The 24,798-nt window shown below is 40.5% G+C and overlaps 1 protein-coding gene across 1 annotated transcript in view; it reads right to left on the reverse strand.

The window, feature by feature from the left end:
• Nucleotides 1-24,798, reverse strand: part of csmd2 (CUB and Sushi multiple domains 2) — a 602,495-nt gene that overhangs the window by 315,123 nt on the left and 262,574 nt on the right. The window contains exon 21 of the mRNA XM_072548527.1: nt 6,485-6,687. Within this exon, the coding sequence (XP_072404628.1) occupies nt 6,485-6,687 (203 nt within the window). The remainder of the gene's footprint in view (nt 1-6,484; nt 6,688-24,798) is intronic.

Below are 24,798 nucleotides of genomic sequence, written 5' to 3' on the forward strand. Positions count from 1 at the left end.
CTGTGATAGTCTTACCAGACCATAGGGGCTGCTCTCTTATGAGAGAGGAACGACTGGTGGTGATTTAACCTGAGGGCCACCAGACCTCAGGTGAGGGAATAGATTAGTTTAGATTCCCTACAGTGTGGAAACAGGCCCTCCGGCCCAACAAGTCCACACCAACCCTCCGAAGAGTAACCCACCCAGACCCATTTCCCTCTGATTAATGCACCTAACACTATGGGCTAATTAGCATGGCCAGTTCACCTAACTTCCACATCTTTGGATTGTGGAAGGAAGCTGAAGCACCCAGAGGAAACCTATGCAGACATGGGGAGAATGTGCTGTGGGAGTCCACCAACTATGCCTGTCTCTTTGTTGGCTATGTAGAACAGTTGATCTTCCGTAATTACACCGGCACCACTCCACACCTCTTCCTCCGCTACATTGATGACTGCATTGGCGCCACCTCGTGCTCCCGCGAGGAGGTTGAGCAATTCATCAACTTCACCAACACATTCCACCCTGACCTTAAATTTACCTGGACCATCTCTGACACCTCCCTCCCCTTCCTGGACCTCTCCATCTCCATTAGTGATGACCGACTTGACACTGACCTTTTTTACAAACCCACCGACTCCCACAGCTACCTGGATTACACCTCTTCCTACCCTATCTCTTGCAAAAATGCCATCCCGTATTCCCAATTTCTCCGCCTCCGCCGTATCTGCTCCCAGGAGGACCAGTTCCACCATAGAACACACCAGATGGCCTCCTTCTTTAGAGACCGCAATTTCCCTTCCCACGTGGTTAAAGATGCCCTCCAACGCATCTCGTCCACATCCCGCACCTCTGCCCTCAAACCCCACCCCTCCAACCGTAACTAGGACAGAACGCCCCTAGTGCTCACCTTCCACCCTACAAACCTTCGCATAAACCAAATCATCCGCCGACATTTCCGCCACTTCCAAAAAGACCCCACCACCAGGGATATATTTCCCTCCCCATCCCTTTCCACCTTCCGCAAAGACTGTTCCAACCGCGACTACCTGGTCAGGTCCACACCCCCCTACGACCCACCCTCCCATTTTGGCACTTTCCCCTGCCACCGCAGGAACTGTAAAACCTGTGCCCACACCTCCTCCGTCACCTCTATCCAAGGCCCGAAAGGAGCCTTCGACATCCATCAAAGTTTTACCTGCACATCGACTAATATCATTTATTGTATCCGTTGCTCCCAATGTGGTCTCCTCTACATTGGGGAGACCGGGCGCCTCCTAGCAGAGCGCTTTAGGTAACATCTCCGAGACACACGCACCAATCAACCAAACCGCCCCGTGGCCCAACATTTCAACTCCCCCTCCCACTCTGCCGAGGACATGGAGGTCCTGGGCCTCCTTCACCGCCGCTCCCTCACCACCAGATGCCTGGAGGAAGAATGCCTCATCTTCCGCCTCGGAACACTTCAACCCCAGGGCATCAATGTGGACTTCAACAGCTTCCTCATTTCCCCTTCCCCCACCTCATCCTAGTTTCAAACTTACAGCTCAGCACTGTCTCCTTGACTTGTCCGGACTTGTCCGACCTGCCTATCTCCTTTTCCACCTATCCACTCCACCCTCTCCTCCTTGACCTGTCACCTTCATCTCCTCCCCCTCTCACCCATTGTACTCTATGCTACTTTCTCCCCACCCCCACCCTCCTCTAGCTTATCTCTCCATGCTTCAGGCTCACTGCCTTTATTCCTGATGAAAGGCTTTTGCCCGAAACGTCGATTTCGCTGCTTGTTGGATGCTGCCTGAACTGCTGTGCTCTTCCAGCACCACTAATCCAGGAGTTGCTTTCCAGCATCTGCAGTCATTGTTTTTACCTCAGGCAAATTCAGGTCCAACTGAACTGGATCAATTATTCTGAATGAAATCTGCAAAGATGTAGGTGAGGAAAATTGTAATCTTCTCACATGTTCTGTATTCTTGCTTTCATTATCCCTTCCCAGGGTCAGGCAAAGACTATAGCTGTTTCGTCAACTCAGTACGTGACTTCATGATGATTGATTTATTGTACAAATTGTGAAAAGCTTCCCTGAAAAGTGCAATCACGAGCTTACCATATTCGTAATTGTGTCACCTGGAATAATTCTGACAGACACTAGTGTTTGATAAAACATTTCAACTAATTACATCCTGATCCTGTGCACCAAATAGGTTAATATTCCTTTTTGAATTTTAAAACTAAATTATTGCTACTCCCAGATTCAGATTCTGCAAAATTAGCTTATCCTCCACAAGCACCAGGTTATTACCATAATTATCAGCTCTTCAGTGAGGGCTTGCAAAACACTGAATAAAATAATAATTATATACAAATTGAAACTGCTTCAGAAACACCACAATGAAAAGAGAAGAACTTCACAGCTTTTGACTTGAATTCGAACCATTCACTCAGTTGTTGAACATTAAGGGCCCACTTATGTTTGTGCTGTACAGCACTATAAACCAAAACCTGTCTTTAAACTGGGGAGAAGGCAGAGCATCTGCAACTGGCAGAAGATGTGCAGACCAAACTGCAATACACAAAAGCTCAGCTCTGACAGCAGTACACACTGTCTGTTGAAAATCTTACTGGAGCAATAGTTTGTCCTAGAGCTTAATATTACCTTGGGCCTGACAGCAAGAATTCACCGAGACAGTATTTAGCTAATCACAGAATCAGTGAAATTTAAACAATGTGATTGAAGCTATTCAGCCCATTGCACCCACGGCTGCTGAAAAATAACAATGTCATTTTCCACCCCAATTTCTTCTGTTCTGTAGCCTTGTATGTGTTTAAATTACATTTTCAAGTACTTCTAAATGCAATACATTTTCTGCATCTCTCATTTTTACAAACAGTTTTCCAGACTCTCAACGTTCTTCAGGTGAAAAGCACTTCTCCTCAACTCCATGTAATCCTTTATCATTTACACTAAATCCATATCTGCTGGTTATTGAGCTTTCTGCTCAGGAATATGGGTCCTCCTATGGCACTATTTAAGTCATTCTTAATGCTACACGCCTCAAATAAATCTCCCCTCACTCTCTTTTGCTTTAAAGAATGTCAGTTTGTAACATAGTCCCTCACAGCTAAAATTCTCCACTCTTAGCAATATTCTCATCAAATTCCTCTCTCGACTTCATGCAAACATGTTATAGAATTATAAAATGTGAAAGGGAAATATTCCAGTATGTTATTTCAGCTATCTTACCCACTTGTCCCATTAATCCAGGGATCAGTGAATATGAATTCTAATGTCATTACGTTGCTCCACTTTTCCTAGGGACCTCCCCTAGACTGTGTCTTCCCTTCCCTAACTCTATTCTTGTCCTTTCAGATGCATTACGTTCTGCTTCTCTGGATCGAATTCTGTTTGTGATTTTTCATTCTAATTGACCAGTCCATTGATGGCTTCCTGCAGTCTAGATCAGTCATTCTCACTATCAATCATATGGTCAGTTTTTGGATCATTTTCTTAATTCTGTCCCCTACATTTAAGACTAAGTCATTGAGGACTACCACAAGAAAAGGTAAGGGACCATGCAGCACTCCAGCCTTCCAGCCAACATTCCAAGATTTAAACATTTCCTTTTGGTTTCCCTTTTGGGAACCTGAGAGGTCATGAACTTTGGTATGAAGAATGGAGGCTTTGATGATTTTCTAAAGGGGGAGAAAGTTCAGAAGTCTGAAATGCAAAGGAACTTGAGAGTTCGAGTCCAGGTTTTTCTTAAGGTAAATGTGCAGATTGAGTCAGTAGTTAGGAAGGCAAATACAATGTTGTCATTCATCTCAAGAGGACTGGAATTTAAAAACAGGGATGTATTTCTGAGGCTCTATAAGACTCTGGTCAGACCATATTACAATATTGCGAGCAATTTTGGGACCATACCTTAGGAAAGATGTAGTGGCCCTGGAGTGGGTCCAGAGGAGGTTCATGAGAATGATCCCAGGAATGAAAAGCTTATCAATATGAGGAATGTTTAGGGACTCTGGGACTAGACGCGATAGAGTTTAGAAGGATGAGGGGGGATGTGATTGAAACTTTCAGAATGCTGAATAGGCTGAACAGAGTGGACGTTGGGAAGATGTTGTGCAGGAGAGATGAGTACTTGAGGATACAACCTTAGAGTAAAGGGAAGACCTTTCAGAACAGAGATAAGGGGAACCTTCTTCAGCCAGAGAGTAGTGAATCTGTGAAATCATTGCCACAGAAGGCGGCGGAGGCCAAGTCATTGAGTATATTTAAAACAGAGACAGATAATTGCTGTGATGATGCTGTTAGTTTGACAAGGTTATGTTGTCCTTTTCTTTCAGAGGGGTTGTAAAGGCAGATATTCCGATATGTCTGGAAATATTTACTTGAGAATGCATTTAAGTCTTTCACTTAAAATATTTGCACAATGAAAGGGGAGTGGCCAGTTCTCCAGTTCGGGGTTTGGTTTTGTTTGGTTTGAGCAAGCAGTTTTGAGGCTGCTCCACGCTGATCCTCTCTCTCTCTCTCTCTCTGACATCTCTCCTGTCAGAACTTGTGTTTGATTTTACCTTTTTTGTCAAGGGCGTGTTTATGGGAATGTTGCAGATATTTGGAACAGCATCACTAGCTTGCGATAGGGTCAATCAGGTTTTTAGATGGGTTAAGTTATTCTAAATTCAGTTATCTTCTGTTCATGTTTCATTCAGTAGCCTGTAAATAAATTCTGATTTGTTTAAAACTGAATGGCTGGGCCAGCTGCATCACTCCTGGGATATCCACTTCACACCTGCTTAAAACAACAAGAAAAGTTAGTGTCTGGACTACCTTCTTGAAATGTTTTGAGGGAGTCCGGCCTGTCCATAACCTTGTCAAGAGAATCAAAAGCTACGGGGAGAAAGTGGGAAAATGGGTTTGAAAAACTTATCAGCCATGATTGAATGGCGGGGCAGACTTGATGGGTAAAATGGCCTAATTTCTGCCCCCATGTATTATGGCCTTGCTGCGGAGATAATTTTAAATCCAACTTGTCATTTCCCTAGCATCCTATGGGTGTTTACATTTCTAGCCAATCTGCCATGTTTATCAAAGGACTTGCTAAAAATTGATGTGGAATACATCAAATGCACTATCCAATCAGTACTCATTATTATTTCCTCAAACACCTGAAGCTAGCCATATATGTACTCCCTTAGTTGATCTTACATGCCCTCCTTTAACAAATATGGGCTGACTGCCCAATGGAAACATGCATCTTTCCAAATGATAATCAATACTGTCACAAAGAATTTCTTGGAATCCTTACAGTGGCGAAAGAAGTCATTTGGCCCATTGCGTCTGCTCTGACCCTCTGAAGCGCATCCTGCACAGACCCACACCCCTACCCCATTCCTGTAATACCACATGAAGATTTTTTTCTTCACCCATGTCTAACTCAAATAATATACACACCACAGGGCAGCTTCTAACATGACCAATCCACCCAACCTGCACACTGCAGGGCAATTTCTCGCATGGCCAATCCACCTAACCTGCACACGACAGGGCAATTTCTCGCATGGCCAATCCACCTAACCTGCACACGACAGGGCAATTTCTAGCATGACCAATCCACCTAACCTGCACATGATAGGGCAATTTCTAGCATGGCCAATCCACCTAACCTGCACACGACAGGGCAATTTCTAGCATGGCCAATCCACCTAACCTGCAGATCTTTGGATGTGATGTGGACCTATCACCAACTTTCACTTAATGTTGGTTCCCAAAATGGGAAGCACGCGCCCACTTGGAAGGATGTGTTTCAATGGGCCAAATGGCCATCGCGTTCCTACATTTGTAAATACCAATGAAAACCAGAAAGCAAATGTTAATGGCTATTCAAAGTATCACCAACAAACTTTTACACAGCTAAATAATCTGAAGTTACATAAAACATACACTATAAACCACTAAATAAAATATGAGTTGTGCAATTGCAAATCAATGCTGCTTAAAGAGTCAGCAGAGCTTTTCATTAAAGGCTGCAAAAGTAGATTTCTTGCTTCTCATAAAATGAGGAAATGAAAGCAGTTAATCTGAATCAACCTGGTTATTATGATTATTGAATCAAACAGAAAACATAAACCCTTTCAGGTATAATTTGCAGCATTTTAAAGAGATACATTTAAAATTCAAGTTTCTAATTCTAATATCAACTGGCTTTTATTTTCAATTAATGAATACTGTCCTTAAAACTAATTTAAAACAAAGAAATATTTAGAGCAAAAAGCAGGCTAAGTTGAAAATAACCACATAATAAGAATCTATAAAATATTAACATGAAAGAGCTCTGAACCCTGTTCCTTCAGAGTCCATTTACAATTTGCCTGACCACAAAAATAAATTTAATGTGCAGGTGAAAGTTTTGCACAACCTTCCAGGCAATATTTCAACTACCCCTAGCAGGAGTGCCTCTGGGTTCAGTGATGGTCCTGATAAGCTCAATAAATTGGCACCTACTTGTGAACTGAATGGCGAAGCCCTGCTTGCTTGTGAAGAAGTCTGTGTCAAACTGCAGTGTGATGGAGTTAAACGTGCTCTGGGTATCAGGAGGCAGTGTGGAGCCACTCATCTCCCTCAGCAGAATGCCACTCTCCAGCGGCCCATCCCAAACCTTCAGAACATCATGAACAGCCTCCGTGTGAAAGACTAGAAAATGGATGCTAAACAATGAAACAAGAAGTGAAATGAGATATTAGCTCAGTGGATTTACTGATCTACTATGCAGTACACAAATAATTCAGTACACAATGTGGTCACAGATTGCTTCCCTAGCTTTCGCAACTCAACACTCTTCAATTGCATATTTCTTCAGGTTAGCAGTACATAGTCACCCCAGGAATGAAATACAACTGACACTTTTAAACTCCAAACTGGACATTTCAATTTACTGCCGATGATTTAATCACAATTTTTAAGAGAAACACCACATGTCGCTTACTCTTTGCCACACATAAAAATGCCAAAATATACAAAGGGTATTTCTGGTGTAGTCAGTGGGTATTACCATCAGCAGAGCTAGAAAAAAGAATTGCTAATTATACCAGTTAAGCTTCCCATAAATTCAATGTAATTTTACATATCCAACCATTTGCATCAGGTGGTTCACGGGAGGTAGTTTTAATTGTGGGACCTGTTTGGAAAATGATATAAAACAATATCCTGATGAATCACCTTCCAAGGGATCTACTCTCAAATTCACATTAGACAGAGCTTAGAGATGGCGACACAGCCCTATGTAACCCAATTAGCCTAGAAGTGCGCTCTTTGGCTCAATGTAAATACAGTAGAGCAGCCAATTTGTCTTCATTCATGTTGTTCACACCTGTGTGGCCTGACTTTGTAAAATACATTAAAACATGTTGGGAGTTGACTCTGTCTCAAAAACAGTTGGGTTGTACTCCTGCTTAATATCAACAGCTTTGATAAGTAGACGAATCAGCTGCTGTTAAAACTTTCTCAGTTTCCTAAGCCACCGATCTGTTCGCTGAAACTTGACCATGATGCTGAGAAGCAAGGACAATAGCTTGATGCTCTGGAGGCCAATTCTCTGTAATGATGATTATCTTCCCCTTCTTTTGTTTCTGTATGTTTGGTCCAATTTCCTGATGCATGCCTAAAGATGCTGGGGGTCATGCAGGTGGTTTTGTTAGCATGGTACTGCACTGGTACTGTCTTAACATCCACAAAACAATGTGGTTTCCTGGACTTTCCTCTCACAAGAAATGGCTACTTCCCACTACCATTGATGTTGGTGTCGATCATACCTGGGACACATCCTTTGTTCTGGTTCCAATGCTACATATTGCACACTTAAACATCAAAGAATAATCTCACAAAAGACTGTAAATCAGTCTTTTTTCAGCCACATGAAAAATGTCTCTTGCTGCATACCTGCTCAGGTCTTGGGAAAGACAATACATTTTGGAGATAATAATCTGTTAATGTTTCTGTAACTGCTGAACCATCACTGCCCCTTGCCCTGAATCAGTCTGTCCCTTGTCATATTCTACCAAGTTACTTGCTTTGTGTTTTAGAATGGTTGAGGAATTTGGAATCTCTCACTTCTTTGCAATTTCCACTTCACATCATAGTTTTTCACTTGCGGTGTCAACTTTACCTTCTGCCTGACTGACAACACTTTTAACCTTCTCACAGGTTAAGTCATACTCATAGGATTTGCACATCCTTTCACAGGGAGATTGCACTGCCAAATGTTGGCTTGCCCTGTACTCCATCATTTTGTGCTCTTGTGGGGTCTAACTGATTACTCAGCACAGCAACATGACAAGCTTACAAATGTGTCACTAAATCTAAGCTACCACTGCTGAAAATTGTCTTACTGTGACATCATGCTTTGGGATTAGCTCCTCTGTCAGTGGGGACATCTGATGACTTTGACTCAACCGGAGTTGTGTTTCATTAGATTTCGCATCACCAAAATTTCACTGCATTTTTGCAGCAAAGAGGAAGCCTCATCATCAATCACAATAAATTCTATTCCGCTTCCAAAAAATAATAGTAGAGACAGAATAATGGTATTCAATTAGAAAACCAGGATGCTTAAATATGAAAGTGAAATTATTTCAAAGCAAGAATAGTTTGATAAATAGCATAAACAAATGGAACTAAATGATCTATTAATGTGACCATGTAAGAAAGTATGTTCCATTCAGAAGGATTTGTCAAATTTAAATCTGCTTTACATCAAAAAATCTTTGTAATGTATCGACAGCAACACTGCAGCAAATATTGTAATTCACCTGACAGCCCATTTTTTTCCTAGTTTCTTAGTGTTTCATTTTTAGGGATTATTTGAAAACCTTTCTGGCCTTTTCTGAATAATGAGTAAGAATTTATAGGTATTGTTAGCATGTATCTTGAAGAATTTGATGACCGAGAGCGCTGTCTTCAAGAATGCTTTTCTTTTAAAGTCAGTCCTTATTCAACAACCATTTTTCTTTTGAGTTCATAATGAAAAGTCTCACAATCGCACAGCATTACCCAAACAAATTTTGACAGATTGTTCAGTTCTACTTTCATCATATTAGCAGCAAAAGTGGAAAGAAGCAGTTGTTTTTCTATCTCGGAGGTACAGATCACTCTAATTACACCATCCCAGTTTGTCCCAGAGAGCCATCTATATCATACAAATAGTGTAAACTGCCTTCCGTTACCTTTAGGATCAATTCAAGACCAAAGTTATATAATAGCTGCTACTGCTCAGATGTTTTCCCATTGAAATATACACTTGTCCTAATTCAATCCTCTGTGCTCAATCCAGCTAATCTTCCTTCCTCATTGGGCTGGAAATATACAAATTAAGAAAGTTTCCTGATTCATATTTTAGAAATTCTTCACCTTCCATGCCCTTCCTTCTCGATATACCATCCCCAACAGTCCATATTAGAGCAAGGAAAGTGTCTGCAATTCTGCTCTATTTTTACGTTTCTCTGAAATTTTCCTCAAAATTTGTCTGCTTCTTCCTTCTTAACATTTGGGGATCTATAACAAACATTCAACAATGTGACATGTCCTTTCCTGGTTGCTGAACTCAAGATAAATAGATTCAGTCCTAGAGCCCTTTATTAAGTCATACCTCTGAAGAACAGAACCATTGGAGTGGATTATGGCAGTCCCTCATGATAGGATTCATGGTGCCTGTGCACACTTAATCGCAAGAGATGCTTGGTTGTCCAGTGACAACAGACACTTCCCAGGTAATTGTGCAGAGCAGTGGGGTTCCTGTCAGTTAATGGTGTGATGGCGATTAGGCTTATTAATGGGCCAATTCACAATCACTATCTCTGAGCCCACCACAATCGAATTTCATTGCAGGGTCCCAGTGGAGGTCCCATATAATCAAGCACTCTGTTCCACCCGGCATCAAGAAAAGCATCACTCTACCCTTAACTCAAACACGTCTACCCATACTCTATGATCTGGATGATCTTAGGTCTCTGGTGGGTGCACTGTCACAAGTTACTGCCATTCTTGCTGGTGCTGGCAACATGAGAAGTTGCTGCTGGGGACTGCAAGGAAGATCTTATGATGACCATTTAAGTGCCTGAAAGGTCCTTGATTCTGTTGGATCACTAGGAGAAAGCTACGACTGCAGATACTGGAGAGTCAATTGAAAAGTGTGGCGTTGGAAAAAGCACAGCTGGTCAGGCAGCATCTGAGGAGCAGGAGAGCCGATGTTTCAGGCATTAGGCCTGAAATGTTGACTCTTCTGCTCCTCAGAAGCTGCCTGACCAGCTGTGCTTTTTCCAGCGCCACTCCTTTCGACTCTGTTGGATCACTGACCACCTCCACTCCCCACTGAATCTGACATATTTTTCCAGTGATTCTCCAACTGTCCTAGTTTCCAACAGTCTCTTGACAGAATCCCAGCCATTGTTCTTAAACACTATTGTTGCCATGACATCTGTTCTTTTCTCCCTGTTCCTCGATCCCTCCTGAGTACATAGTCGTCAGGGACATTTGACTCCTGCCATGTTTTTCCTAGTGTCCATTTTAACTACCATATTAAAATCTGTCAGTCTTATTCTTAATGCTCTTTACATTTCTGCTCAGCCTTTCAAAAACTTGCAAGCCGGTTTTGCTTGACTGCCCGCAATTAATTCCTGCTATGTCTCTATTCCTATGCACTTTGTCTCTCTCTCTCTCTCTCTCTCTCTCTCTCCGCTACCGGTGAAACTGTGGTGTCTTTAGAGGATTATGGAAAGGAGGAAAAGAAAAATCAAATGTGAAAATATCCAAAAGAAACAGTATTGATTTTAATGATTTCAGTAGACACATCTTTTCCTCTGAAGTGGATGATGAATTGGAATTAAAATAGTTGTTAAAAGAATTTAAATATGAAGTTTATTCTCTCCTCCAATCCCCCCACATAATTTTTAATTTTATGTAAAGGCCGCTGGAGCAACATTGTGATGAAGTCACAGAGCTACACCTCACTGAGCATAAATAGCACAGTATGGGAAGAGTTAGAACAAATTCCACTAGACCAGCTTAAACTATATTACACTGGATGGAACTTTAGAATGTCTTAAGACCATATGGACATAAATATAAAAAGAAGATAATTTAGACCTTTTCTTATGTACCCTAAATCAAAGACTGGTGCATCACTGATTATCACGTATAGCAGCATTTGGTATTAATGTATAATAAATAGTGCTACTTTGAAGTCTAAAACATTAGACAGTTCTTGACATTGGCTTCTCCTCGCAGTCTGCCCAAACTGAAACACTCAGCATGGCATCAAAATTGATGATAGCAGAGATGAGAGCTGGGACATATACTTGATCTGGTGTTGCAATCAGACTTTGAACTAAGCTTGAATGGACAATTGAATAGGTAATTGAAGAGCATTAACTTGCAGGGATATGGGGAAAAGGTTCAAGCTTGTGGTTGAATTGGATAGGTATTTCATCATCAACATATATGCCAAATGATTTTTTAAATCTGTGCTGAAATAGTGAACAGCACCTTTAGTACAACAAAACTATTTCAAGCAATTAAAGCAGCTGTTCTCTTCTCATCAATCCCAAATATTTCCTCTTACACATCACACATTCTCTTCTCTGTTTTACAATAAGGTTGAATACAAACATTAAGTATATATCCGAACACGCCTAACTTGTGAAAATGTTAACTTTTGACATTCAAAGTTCAGTATCAACAGATGTAATTCCCTTCATATTATGGCAGACCTCTACTAGAAACTACACAATGAGAATTATATTACAAAATAAAACAAGAAATATTTTTTTCATGACAAAGGCCCAAACAAATGTGGAATGCACTAATATGTAAGTCCATGAATGCAAAGTCAATTGAAATGTCTAAGCAAAGGTGAATACAGTGAGAAAGTAGGTGAATTATAGAATGTAGAGAATAGGTTTCAAATTGAGCAGGAAAGGTAATAGGTGTGGATGACAATGTGATGGAGAAGTCTTGATGGTTCAGATAGTCTCATCCTGTTGCTGCGATATACCAGCGCAGTTAATTATTAAATCGCATGACCCATTTTAAAGAATACATTGAAGTTAAGGGAATTTACAAACCTAAGATAGTAAAAGATAGTTTCAACATCAGAATCTCTTAAATTCAGAGAGCTATAATGGATCATAGAATCCCTTCATGGTGGAACAGGGACAATTTGGCCGATTGAATCTGCACCGATCCTCTGAGGAGTCTGCATTTACCTTGGCAAACCCGCATGGCCTATGCACCCCTAAACACTATGGACAATTTACATGGCCAATCCACCTAACCTGTGCATCTTTTGACAGCATCATACAAGGAAAAGTGTTTTCTAGTGAGGCACCATTTCCTAAGTTTGTATCAGCAGATTCTAGTTTTACAATACAGGCCCCATTGCTTGTAATGTCCTTTTTTTACTTTAGACACCAGGAGACTTGTTTATAAAGCCAGTATACGTGGTGGTACATTAGTACCACAGTCATTACCTGGCAACTTCTCAACCTGTGCAACAGAGAAACTCCTACACTGCAAATTTTGCTGTCTAACTAGAAATAATAGTAGAAAATCAAAATAGTAAAGAAATAAAGACAGCATACATGACTTTAAAGTTACAACTGAATCAACTTAGCAGAAGCTAATCATTTATCACCCTATTACAATTTCACCGAAAGAATTGTAGTTGGTCACCAATGGATGCCCAGGCATCTATTAGAGCTTTGAACCGTCTGTGCAATGGGAAAATCTTTGTTTGATTGACAGCTCTGGCTCATTGTGAAATGGACAGAATGGATCAATGTTTATTCATACAAGAAAAGAGGCTTCAAATACTTACAGTTTCTACTATTAATAATTGATGATAGGTCTGGATGATGGACACTTTTATTGTTCTGTAGTGAATGCAACTTTTACGACTGAAGATCTGTTTGTTTAAAAATCTTTGTCAACACATCCTATTATCATTAGCTAATTCACTGTATATTGACAGAGTGTATAGTGTCCTTGTATGTACGTGACTGATGTCATGTTTTCTTATATTTAATAGACAACATAACTCTTATCTCTTTCATTCTTTCACAAGAGAATTGGCAGGCCTTCAGTTTATATTTGGTTAAACAAGTTTGATGAAGTAGGATGGCTATGCAATAAAACAGATTTTAAAATATTAGTGAAAACTGCCTAAGAAGGGGGTTAAAAAGAAAAGGGTCATTCACTTTTCAGATGATTGTAACAACATGCATTGAAAAACAGTGAATAGTCATTTCAATTGTCATTATGTTTTCTGCACAACATTGGAAACAGACCTTTCAGTTCAACTCATCCATGCCAACCAGATATTCTTTATATATTTTGTTTGTATTTTAACTGTATTGTAAGAAGAAAGTGCGTTTAACTTAAAGCCTAGTAGCAGATCAATCAAAGCACATCAGGAACACTGAGCCTTACGTTTGCCTTTAAATAAGATAAAAGTTAGATAAAGTTATTCTTCTTGATTTATTTTGATGAGGTTTGGCCTGGTTCATAAAGATTCTCCATGCCCATCAACAGTGGTTTGGTAACTTTTTTGAGATTTTAAAGGAAGCATCACAGGTGAATGGCATTGTGTTAGCATTGAAATATTCAATAATGTCAACAATTCCACCAAGATATCAGGAACATAATCATGAAAATGTGTTTTCTGCAACCCCGTGACAAGGAAATATTGTTGCTTGCACCAATAAATAAATAACATTCACAGTATCTGAACTGTTCATCAAAGTGGGAATGAAAAAACAGATTAATTTAAATTGTACATGCTGTCAATTCTCCTTCAACATTCATTTGAAGAGCCTATTTCACTTGCACCTCGAAAGGTTCATCAAGCATTCTTTAACTCTTATCAATTAAAAATAACTACACCAAGCAAAAATTTTGCAATGGATGTCCTATGTCCTTTGAGCACATGGTACAGGACTGAGAAGTCTCCTACTCTTATCTCTTTGTACAAGGATATATTAGTTGATTGTACTTGCATGGTCCACCATGAATTGTTGGTTATTGATTTGTTGTGACGAAGATCCCACAAGATGTGTCCATTGAGGTGAAGCTATCAAACTCAAGGAAAATAGGCAAAATCCCAAGAAATTAAAGCGTGTTACAAATAGCTAAAATCAATAGGAAATTTAGAATTGAGAATGACTACAATAAAACAAAAAGTCAATCTTTCAAATATAATAACAGAATTAGTATTCATGGCAAACATTCTGGAACATGGAGTATAGGACAGTACAATTGATAAACATGCTGAAGACATGACACAGATTCTGCAGCACATCTACTATATAAATCTTTCTTTCTCAAGTAAGGAACTGCAGCTTGTGAGATGTTGACTAGCAGATGAGGCAGGCAGAACAAATAGTTTGGCATTTTACTCATTGATAATAAATTTTGTTACTTAGAATAAATATCTTTGCAAGAATCATATTCCACTCCAGTCTTTTCCAGTCATTCCTCATCTAATGTTAAGAGCAATATTTTTGAATCTCTTCTTTCAAATATGCGCACTGAGCTTCACTTTAAGTGCATCAATACTATTTGCCTCAATGACTGCCTATGATCGGGACTTCCAGCTTCTTATTATTCTCTGGGACAAGCAGAATCTTCTAACTTCTCTATTTTGATTGTTTGGTGACTATGTTGTATCAATGACTCCAGTTTTAAACTTGTCAATTAACTCTGCATCCATTTCAGCAAAATTGAATATAATTTTGAAGGCTTCTATTTGGTCATCCCATAGCTTTCTCTTTTCAAGAGAATAAACATACAGATATGTTTTGACACTACCCTTATATAGAACAGAAGAAGCAAATACAGATTACCAAATAAATAAGTGAGAAGGATTATGGAATAATACCAATAGGGGCTCTTTTTAATGCCTCCTTGATGCTAAAGTTTCTCTACAGTGCTTAACATTGGGCCTCGAGTTGAAATGCTGGTTTATCCTGCGTTTTGTGTGAGTTTTCCACTCCAAGCCACTCGCCATCCTGACTTGGAAATATGTCACTGTTCCTTCACTATCACTGGGTCAACATCCTGAAATTCTCTCCCTGATGGCATTGTGGGCCAACCCAAAGCAGATGGACTGCAGTGGCTAAAGAAGGCAGCTTACCACCATATTCTCAAGAGCAGATAGTATAGGCAATAAATGTCGCCCAGCCAGTAATGCTCATATCCCATGAATGATTAAAAAAAAGTTCAGAAAATAGCCAGAAAGTGCATCAAAGATTTGATGCTATGTAAATTGCTAATCGTCAAAAAGAGGCTAGATGGCTTTTTAGTGGATAGTGCTTGATGTGTTACCTTGTCCAAACACACACAGGTGATTGAGAGTAAACAAAGGATATTAATTACCACATAAAGGTACACCACATTGTATCACTCATTCACTGCTGGATGACTGAAAACAGTAATGAAATACATCCCAAGTCTTCCTGTGTCTACACTCATTACAAGAGGTAAACTCAAGCAGGGAAGATGAAAATGACTGCCCTTGACATCAAGACAGCATCTCACCAACTGTCCATCAAGAAATCCTGGCAAAAAAGAAATTAGTAGGAATATGGAGGGAAGCTCCACTGGATGGAGTTACAGATTGGATGTTTCTTAGATTTGCTTTGCTCCAGGTGTTGCCTTCCGAGACAGAGAGAGAGAGAAAGCACAAGCCTTCCAGTTGTACAGTTTTTCAAATTCATCATCCTTCTCTGCCCAAAAGAAGCAGCCAAAAATAAAATTCTTTGTGTATTCCCATCTGGTTTCATTGTTCTACTGCAACTGGTAAATCTGTATGTAACTTCATCCCAGTAGTGGTTGGCACGGTGGCTCAGTGGTCAGCACTGCTATATCACAATACCAGAGACCCAGTTTCAATTCCACCCTCGGGTGACTGGCTGTGTGGAATTTTCACATTGTCCCTGTGTCTGCTTGGGTTTCTGATAAGTGCTCCAGTTTCCTCCCACAGTCCAAAGATGTGCAGGTTAGGTGGATTAGCCATGGAAAATGCAAGGTTATAAGTTTGGGGTTGGATCTAGACAAAAGTGAGGACGGCAGATGCTGGAAACGAGAGTTTAGATCAGAGTGGTGCTAGAAAAGCACAGCAGGTCAGGCTGCATCCGAGGAGCAGGAAAATTGACGTTTTGGGCAAAAGCTATTCATAGGAATGGAGGCAGGGAGCCTCCAGGGTTGGATTTGGGTGAGTTAGCCATAGAAAATGCAGGTTTCCAGGTTAGAGGGCTGGATCTGGGTGGGTTAACCATGGACAATGCAGGATTATAGGTTAGGGGATTGGATCTGTGTGGGTTAGCCATGGACAATGCAGGATTATAGGTTAGGAGACTGGATCTGGGTGGGGTGTTCTTTGGAGGGTCTGTGTGCACTCGTTGGGCTGAATGGCCTGTTTCCACACTGTAGGGATTCCAGAAACATGCAGATCCAACAGGGGATATAGATTTGAGGGATTGGTTTCAGCCATTCTAACAATGTGGTAAATTGTAGTTCTTGTTTACCAATAGTGTCATGAGCTAGTTCACCCTGTGGTCAGGTGATTTCTGGGTGATCTTAAGTCAGTGTCTTTCTTTGTTTTCAATTCATTTTAATCCATGAAAGACTCAGGCATCAAAACCACATGATGGAAGCCAAAATGTTAAATTCGTGCCCTTCATGTATTTCCAAGCCTCTTGCTGAGGTACCAGTATAATTAAGTTTGTAGAAACGCATTGCAAATCACTCAGCATCTTCCTGATTTTCACATTTAATAGTGCATTTGTGGACACCAGATGTTGTTGATGAGTTTACACTTTAATAATGATGAGCCCAGAGAGTCTCACCTGATAATTCTTGTTGCTAATTTGGTATTGCACCAGCTGGCAAAATGGTTGAGAAACGACAGGTCTGAAAGCAACAATTACTTGCTATTCCAGCTGAGTGCAGGAAATGGTGTTTAAAAAGAGTCAGTATTTGACTCGTGTAATCTTTGCTTGGTCATCTTTGCTTTGGGTCTTTGAGGGAAAGCTGATGGCCTGGTAGTGTTGACATTAGACTTTTTATTCAACCCAAGTATTGCTCTGGGGACCCAGGTTCAAATCCTGCCATTGTAGATGATGGAATTTAAATTCAATTTCAAAAAAATCACAAATGAAGGATCTACTGATGATTATGGAACCATTGCTGATTTTTGGAAAAAAAACATCTGGCTCACTAAGTTTAGGGAAGGAAACTGTCATGCTTCCCTGGTCTGGCTTGCATGTGACTCTAGATATATGACAATACAGTTGATTCTTAACAGCTCTCTGGATAATAAATACTGGCCTAATCAGTGATTCCCACATGCCATGATTGAACAAAGAAAAAAACATGTTAATAGGTTTGAAGAAGACACTCTAATGATTTACCCCCAGAAGTTTCCAACACAGATAATTTCAGATACCCTTGGAAGTGGGTGGCACGGTGGCACAGTGGTTAGCACTGCTGTCTCACAGTGCCAGAAACCCGGGATCAATTCCCACCTCAGGCAACTGTCTGTGTGGAGTTTGCACATTCTCCCCGTGTCTGCGTGGGTTTCCTCCCACAGTCTAAAAATGTGCAGGTTAGGTGAATTGGCCATGCTAAATTGCCTGTAGTGTTAGGTGAAAGGGTAAATGTAGGGGAATGCGTATGGGTGGGTTGCTCTTCGGAGGGTCAGTGTAGGCTTGTTGGGCCAAAGGGCCTATTTCCATACTTTAAGTAATCTAATCTATGCACAATTCTGTATGGAACATTAAATGATGAATATTATGCAGCAAAAATCAATGAATTTAATTCTCAAACAGTAATGCCTTTACTTTACAAATCTGTTAAAAGGGGAAAGGAATGAATTGTCCGAAGTGAAAAAAAATCCAGTAGATGAGTCTGTGCTATCAGATGTCAGCCATTTTACAATAATGTAAAACAAAGACAAAAAAAACCTGGAGAAACTCTGCAAATCTGGCAGCATTTATGGAAAGAAAGCAGAGTTAATGTTTCAAGTGTAGTGACTCAACAATAATATTTGTACTTCTCTTTCGTCTTTTAACTTTGTGTTTCATTCAACAAATATAATTATTTCTTAAGCTCCAACATCTCAGAAAGATCACTAGCCCCCAATCTTGAGGGGTGGGGCTATACTCCAGCTTAATTCTGTAGTCAGCAACCTCAGAGTCTTAGTCGAGAGTGTGGTGCAGGAAAAGCACAGTGGGTCAGGCAGTATCCAAGAAGCAGGAGAATCGACGTTTCATCAGGAATTGATGAAGGGCTTAGCCCCGAAACGTTGACTCTCCTGTTCCTTGGATGCTGTCGAACCTTCTATGATTTTCCAGCACCACATTCTCGACTCTGATCTCCAGCATTTGCAGTCCTCACTTTCTCCTAACCTCAAGTCATAGTCAAACATTTAAGGACACTGATGCAAATTTTCATATCTTCCTCCCTCACTACAAAGAGTAAATCAAAAAGGTGGCAATTTCTTCTTCTTAACTCAGAGTTGGTTCCTGAGTAAAGATACTTAAAGCTAAAATCTGTAGAAGCCAAGCTCGTGCCTATTCTGTTCTTACAGGAAGATCGCCCTCCAAGAGTTTTAGTCCTGTTTGCCTAGCTCTGGCCTCAGCTGATTCCCTGGCAGTGGATCAAAGGTGAACAGCAGGGGGTGCCTTATCATGGTGCTCAGCAATGCTGTATTATGGGCCTGGGAGGAGCATTTCAGCTTCTCTTGGCACATTAAAAGTTACATTAATTTTTTCATGTTAATTTAATGCCTCATCACATCACACATAAGATGCCCTGTAACGTATTCCTAGCAATCACCCCCAGTGTAGAATCAGCAACATATGTTTTCCACGAAGCAGGATAGTCAGTCAGTCTGTGACATAACCGTTAATTGGACATTGCTGTATACAAAGTTGTTTTGGGCTATAATGTATTCTCGTCTGTCATTCAATGTCGGATAACTAACAGCCCACACAATATGCACACAACCAGGAAAAGGCAACAGGAAAAAGAGCATCATGGATTTGGAGCAACAGGAGTGCGAAAGGATTGAAAGTATAAGCGTGAGCTGAATCCAAGCACAACAACAGAGTCATTTATAACAGCAATCTGGGGAGGTGGCGATAATAATTTTGCTGTCAACTGCAGAGAGCGATAATGAGGAAATTTACAGCCCCACTGCAGTATTCTATCAATTAAACTTGTGCCCATTGGTACTTTTTGCTGTTCTGAAAATAGTGGTTGTTTATGATTCATCAGTTTCAGAATCTGCCTGAAAATCATACACACTGTCATAGCTGACAGTAAAATCCAGACTTCAGTAATAATTTATTACAGCAACTTCTTACTTTTCTGTGCTTTAAACTAGAATGGCTGAAAAAAAAGAGCGGTGATGGAAATAAGGGATTAGAACCTGAGTAAAAATGAAACCAGAGTTGGTTCAGGTCCATGAACAACTGTCAGATTAACATTAAAAGGAAACAAGTGTAAATTAAAGTTAGTGATTCCAACATTGAATCAGATAGATAAATAAATGTAAAAAGAATGAAAGGTTATATTAAAAGAGGGAGACAAAGGCAGAAAGGAAAAGCAGACACAAAAAGAAAAATGAAGAATGAGAATCTGCACTTCTAATTGGAAACTGTTTTAATGTGAAAAAGATCTAACAGCAGTAACTAACACCACATCCTTAGAAGGGCTGTAACAGTTCAAAGGATTTACTAAACTTTCTCAATTAAAATAAGTGAATGTTAATGAAGTGTTAATTACTTTATCAGCTTTAAAGATACACATGCAAAAACATTGAGTAACTTGAGCACTTAGAAAGGAATATTATTAGGGTTTGGGATGTTGGTGAGGAAGGAAGGCGGGCATGTGTAATCCTGTAAATAAATCTAACACTGAAGCTCATGAATGCAGAAATCTGAAAATTGTTGCTGGAAATGCATCAATCTACCATTGGCTTCATTTTGCTACCTGGTTTCCCACTCAAAAACTTAATGTGTGCAAGATTCCCATACTTACAGAGTAGACTTGGACTAAATTCAGCATGGAAAGTAAGGACTTATCTATTTCAGCGCATATTTTAAAGAAATGAAAAAAAAAATGCATTTTTTCTGACCCTGAAAATTAACTAATACTTTTATGGAGTCTCCTTTCTTCGGATTTTCATTGGTGTTGGAGATATTACAAAGAAAGTTTACATTTATCTTTTCCATTTGAGATGGGCAATAAATGCTGGCCGAGCCAGCGATGTCTTTTGAATCACAAAAAAAGTCCTTCTTTCTCTGTATTCTAAATTTGCTTTCCCTTTACATTTCCCTTTTTGTACCTCATTTAATGGGTTATTCTTTACTCTAATTTACACATTCTACTTCAGACTCTACAGTCATCATTAACTATATTTCAAATGAATTATTTGATGATATACATTGTTGCTTGTCCAGTGTGAATTTGTCCCCATGCAGTAATGTGTATCTTCCATAATATAAACTGGATATAGATATTGTGGTGTTGAAGGTTCTAACAGACATTTGTTACAAATGACTATCATGTAAAAGCATTACATTCCTTAGGCAAATGAGTGTCTGGGTTAGTCCTAGACTATAGGTTACAACAGAGGAAAGTACTTCCAGTAGACTGCTATGCTTTAAGTAGTTGAGGTGAGATGGAGTATGTCAGCTTTATGCTCTCAGTTTACATGCTACCTTACAGGGATGGTATCATGAGCATGTCTCTTTAGGCTATACACACACAATGACCCTAAGACACAATAAACAGCCCCATTCCACATGGCCTCAAATGCTCATAGAGCTCGATTCCATAAGAAAAATAATTTTCAGCAATCTTCAGTGCAAAAGGTCACAAAAATTAACTGGTGAAGACAGTTTATCAAATGGCAATGTCCATTCAAGGACTTCAGCAAATCTTGATGCTCTAAGGTGAGTTCAATTCAAATCCATAAGAAAATCAGACCATTGGATTTATTTCAATAGTGAGGCTGACAAGAAGATGTTGCTTTTGGAAAGCTAAGCAGAAATTGTACAACTTTGGACAGCATGTTTTGAACATTCTTATTTCACATATATTGCCTCACTTGATGTTGCTATACCTGATACGCATAAACAAGAGATCAATTAGTCTCACCTCCTGCCTTCAGAGCAAAAGTTGGCTGAGTACTTTTCAACTAAAAGAAAAATATTTTAATATTCAAGAGCCCATGAACAAATTGCTTCGAGGAGGCTCAGAAGAGGGAGCAGCATTCACTCACCCTCAGCATTTTACCCCCTCCTTCACTGCAGAGAAGCTCACTTACCTTACATCATTGTTCATCACTCCTCATCTTCTCTGCAGTCACTACTATCCCAACAGTTCAGCTGAAGCTGCGAATTTGTATGAAGTGGACCATACAGAGTCAACTTGGAGAAAGTGAGGACTGCAGATGATGGAAAGTCAGAGTCAAAAAGTGTGGCGCTGAAAAAGCACAGCAGGTCAGGTACTAGGACAAAGTGAGGACTGCAGATCCTGGAGAGTCAGAGTGGCTGTTATTTTCCAGTGCCACACTTTTCGACTCAGACTCTCCAGCATCTGTAGTCACCATTTTTTTCCTAAGTGACTCTGCATGGTCCTGACCTGCTGTGCTTTTCCAGCGCCATACTTTTTGAATCAGGTGGAGTCAATGTTCAATATCACTTAGCACCAGCTATGCTGCACTGTATAGCAGTACATAACCACATATGAATGTGTTCACATGAATAAACATGCACCAATTTTACTCCATAGTTCAGTAAGAATATAAGTTTATGTCCATTTTATAATTCATAATTCTACCTTCAGATTCTCTCTCCTCCCCCTTCGTTGCCAAAAATATTTTTAACACAACCATAGAGAGGAGACCTATTAATTAGATGAATTTGACAGAGATGAGAAGTTATCATTCATCAATTCAATCCTATTGAGCATAATCCCATAGGACAGACTTACATTTGTTGAGAATCAACTATACTAAGTCTCTGATTGAAGATGCATAGATGCATACCTATACATGTTCTGAGTTTTGCAGTAAGAATGCAGGTATGCTGCCACTTCCATTGTGTGAAATGTAGTTCCAGTTCACTGAAGTGAGGGTGCAGCTTCAGAGTCAATTTACTGATTGAACTGCTGAGGGCGCTAAAGTATGAGGTGTGCGTGATTGCTTCAGTTGAGAGACTCACATTACTGCACCTCCCATCAAGTACAACGTCACTCCAACATGACAAAGGGTGGGCCTTCCTCAAATCTTTCTAGTTTCTTGTTTTAAACTTGTTAAAATAAATCCAAAGCTCTCCAAAGTGTAAATTAATTGTTCAGGTGCAGAACTCTGGCCTCGATCCACTTGTGAATGTGTACTTCTCCTGATCATTTCTTTCAATCCTGACACAGCTGGATCTATGGTCAATGTGTGCTAGCTCAGCTGCTACATTATTACAGGTGATGCAAATTCAAACAGCATCCCTGGAACATCCTTGATCTGTCAAAATTTATATTGTAAAAGCAAAATACTGTGGTTGCTGGAGATCAGAAAATAATACAAAGTGCTGGAGAAAGTCAGCAAGTTTGATAAGACTTGTGGAGAGAAACAGAGTTAACATTTTGAGTCCAGTGTGAATGTGCTCTTTGAATGTGGTGAAATTTATGCCCATTTCTACAATGATCTTGCCGACATTACCTTGCACTCAAAATTTCTGCAAAAACCATCTGCTGATGTCAGGACATAAAAATGAACATAAAACAAATATTTTCTGTCAGGGTAAAAATGTGTATGTCAAAAGATGGGTTGTTATGGTGCCACACTTTCAGATCCTCTTGCTTCCACTGATTCTCACCATTATGATGCAAAACATAAGTATATCCAGTAGCAGTGGTGGACTCTCCCTCTTTTTGGGCATTTAAATGGACATTGGATAGGCATATGGAGGATAGTGGGCTAGTGTAGGTTAGGTGGGCTTGGATCGGCGCAACATCGAGGGCCAAAGGGCCTATACTGCGCTGTATTTTTCTATGTTCTATGTTCTATGTTCTATCCAATGTAAAGGTAAAAGCAGAAACTGAGGGTGGAATTTTATAGGGTTCTGTGTGAGATGTGTGGAAGACTTGAGTAACGTGTGCAGTGAGGCCCATCTCAACACTGACACCATCTTACTCCACCTTTCCCGCTCTTCACTAACTGCACACCAAGATTCTCAATCGGTAACAGGGAGATACTAATTGACAAGGATTAATACATGTTAAACTTTCTGTTACCCTCAACTCGACTCATTGATACTCTGACACCCATCTTAGAAAACTCACCAACCATTTTCACATCAGGAAAATTTGATAATAAAACTTAATTCATTGCCACAGGAGGCTGGGGAGGCCAGCTTATTGAGTATATTTAAGACCGAGATAGAAAGTTTCTTCAGTATCGAGGGGATCAAAGGTTATGGGGAGGAAGTGGGAGAATAGGGTTGAGAAATTTATCAGCCATGATTGAATGGCAGAGCAGACTGAATGGGATTATAGGCCTAATTTCTGCTCCTATGTCTTATGGTTTTAAAATCAGAAAAAGAATTGTGAAGAAAATCAGGAAATATGGCCAGCATATTCAGCATACCACTTGAGCCAAGCAACCTCATGTTGGACACTGGACAACAGCATCTCAGGCCCTGATCAACCTGGACCAACCAAGCATTCCCTTTGTCAAGGATACAGACTTCTCGAATCTGCAAAATCCTTGCAACCACCTTCAGCTTGCTTTGATACACAAACAGGCCGCTCACGAGGCACAGAACATGCACTGTAGGGCACAGTGGCAACCATTATTGTGAAGGCTGTTGTAATGACACTTTGTGTCCATGGTCAGGGACCCAGCTCATGAAGGAGACCAGACTGCGTCTCAGGGCAGCTCACCTGGCTCTCAACAACCTTCATACTCACCCCAGCCATGCGTTGCCTTGCTATGCCAAGCTGTTAATGCATTGAATGTCAGCCAGATGTAAAAGCTGTCACTTGTGGCATTTGAGGGTTCTCTTTTGTGTGGATAGGGAGAGGGGCTGCTTGGAAATATTTAATTGGCTTGAACAGGAGGACCATTTTGGTGAATGGCACTATAAGAGGGCAATGTAAGACTAGAGCATGTGCCAGCTGCCTCTGGCACAAATTCAACCAAATGGCCATAGCACAAATTGGGTAGGACTTGGCCCTCTGTCCAGTCAAGGGGGGAGCACTCATCTATCAGGGAGTTCTGGGACCATCAGGCATGGGCATAGTTGAGAGGCTTTGTCAGAGTCAGTCATCCACTTGCAGGGGAATCACTCAGTATGGTGTGAGGAGATTTTGCGGTCGGTCCTGTCCAAGCAATTAGGGGAACCACTGCCATTGTTAGTGAGGGAGTTGCAAATATGTCAGATTTCAGTCATATCGAGGGACTGTTAATCAAAATTGATCAGGTTGAGTGAGTGCAGAGCCCAAAGGTCCAGTCCACAAGTTAAATGCATGCCCCTGAGCACAGTTTAGGAGAAAGTGAGGACTGCAGATCCTGGAGATCAGAGTCGAGAGTGAGGCCTCATTCCTGACGAAGGGCTTTTGCCCGAAATCACAATCCTCCTGCTCCTCAGATGCTGCCTGACCTACTGTGCTTTTCCAGCACCACGCTCTCGACCCTGAGCACAGAATCCTTGCCAAAATATTGTAATAATAGTAGTTTGTACATCCCAAGGTGAATCAGTGAA

This window comes from Chiloscyllium punctatum, chromosome 27 (assembly GCF_047496795.1).
Source record: "Chiloscyllium punctatum isolate Juve2018m chromosome 27, sChiPun1.3, whole genome shotgun sequence".
Taxonomy (NCBI): Eukaryota; Metazoa; Chordata; class Chondrichthyes; order Orectolobiformes; family Hemiscylliidae; genus Chiloscyllium; species Chiloscyllium punctatum.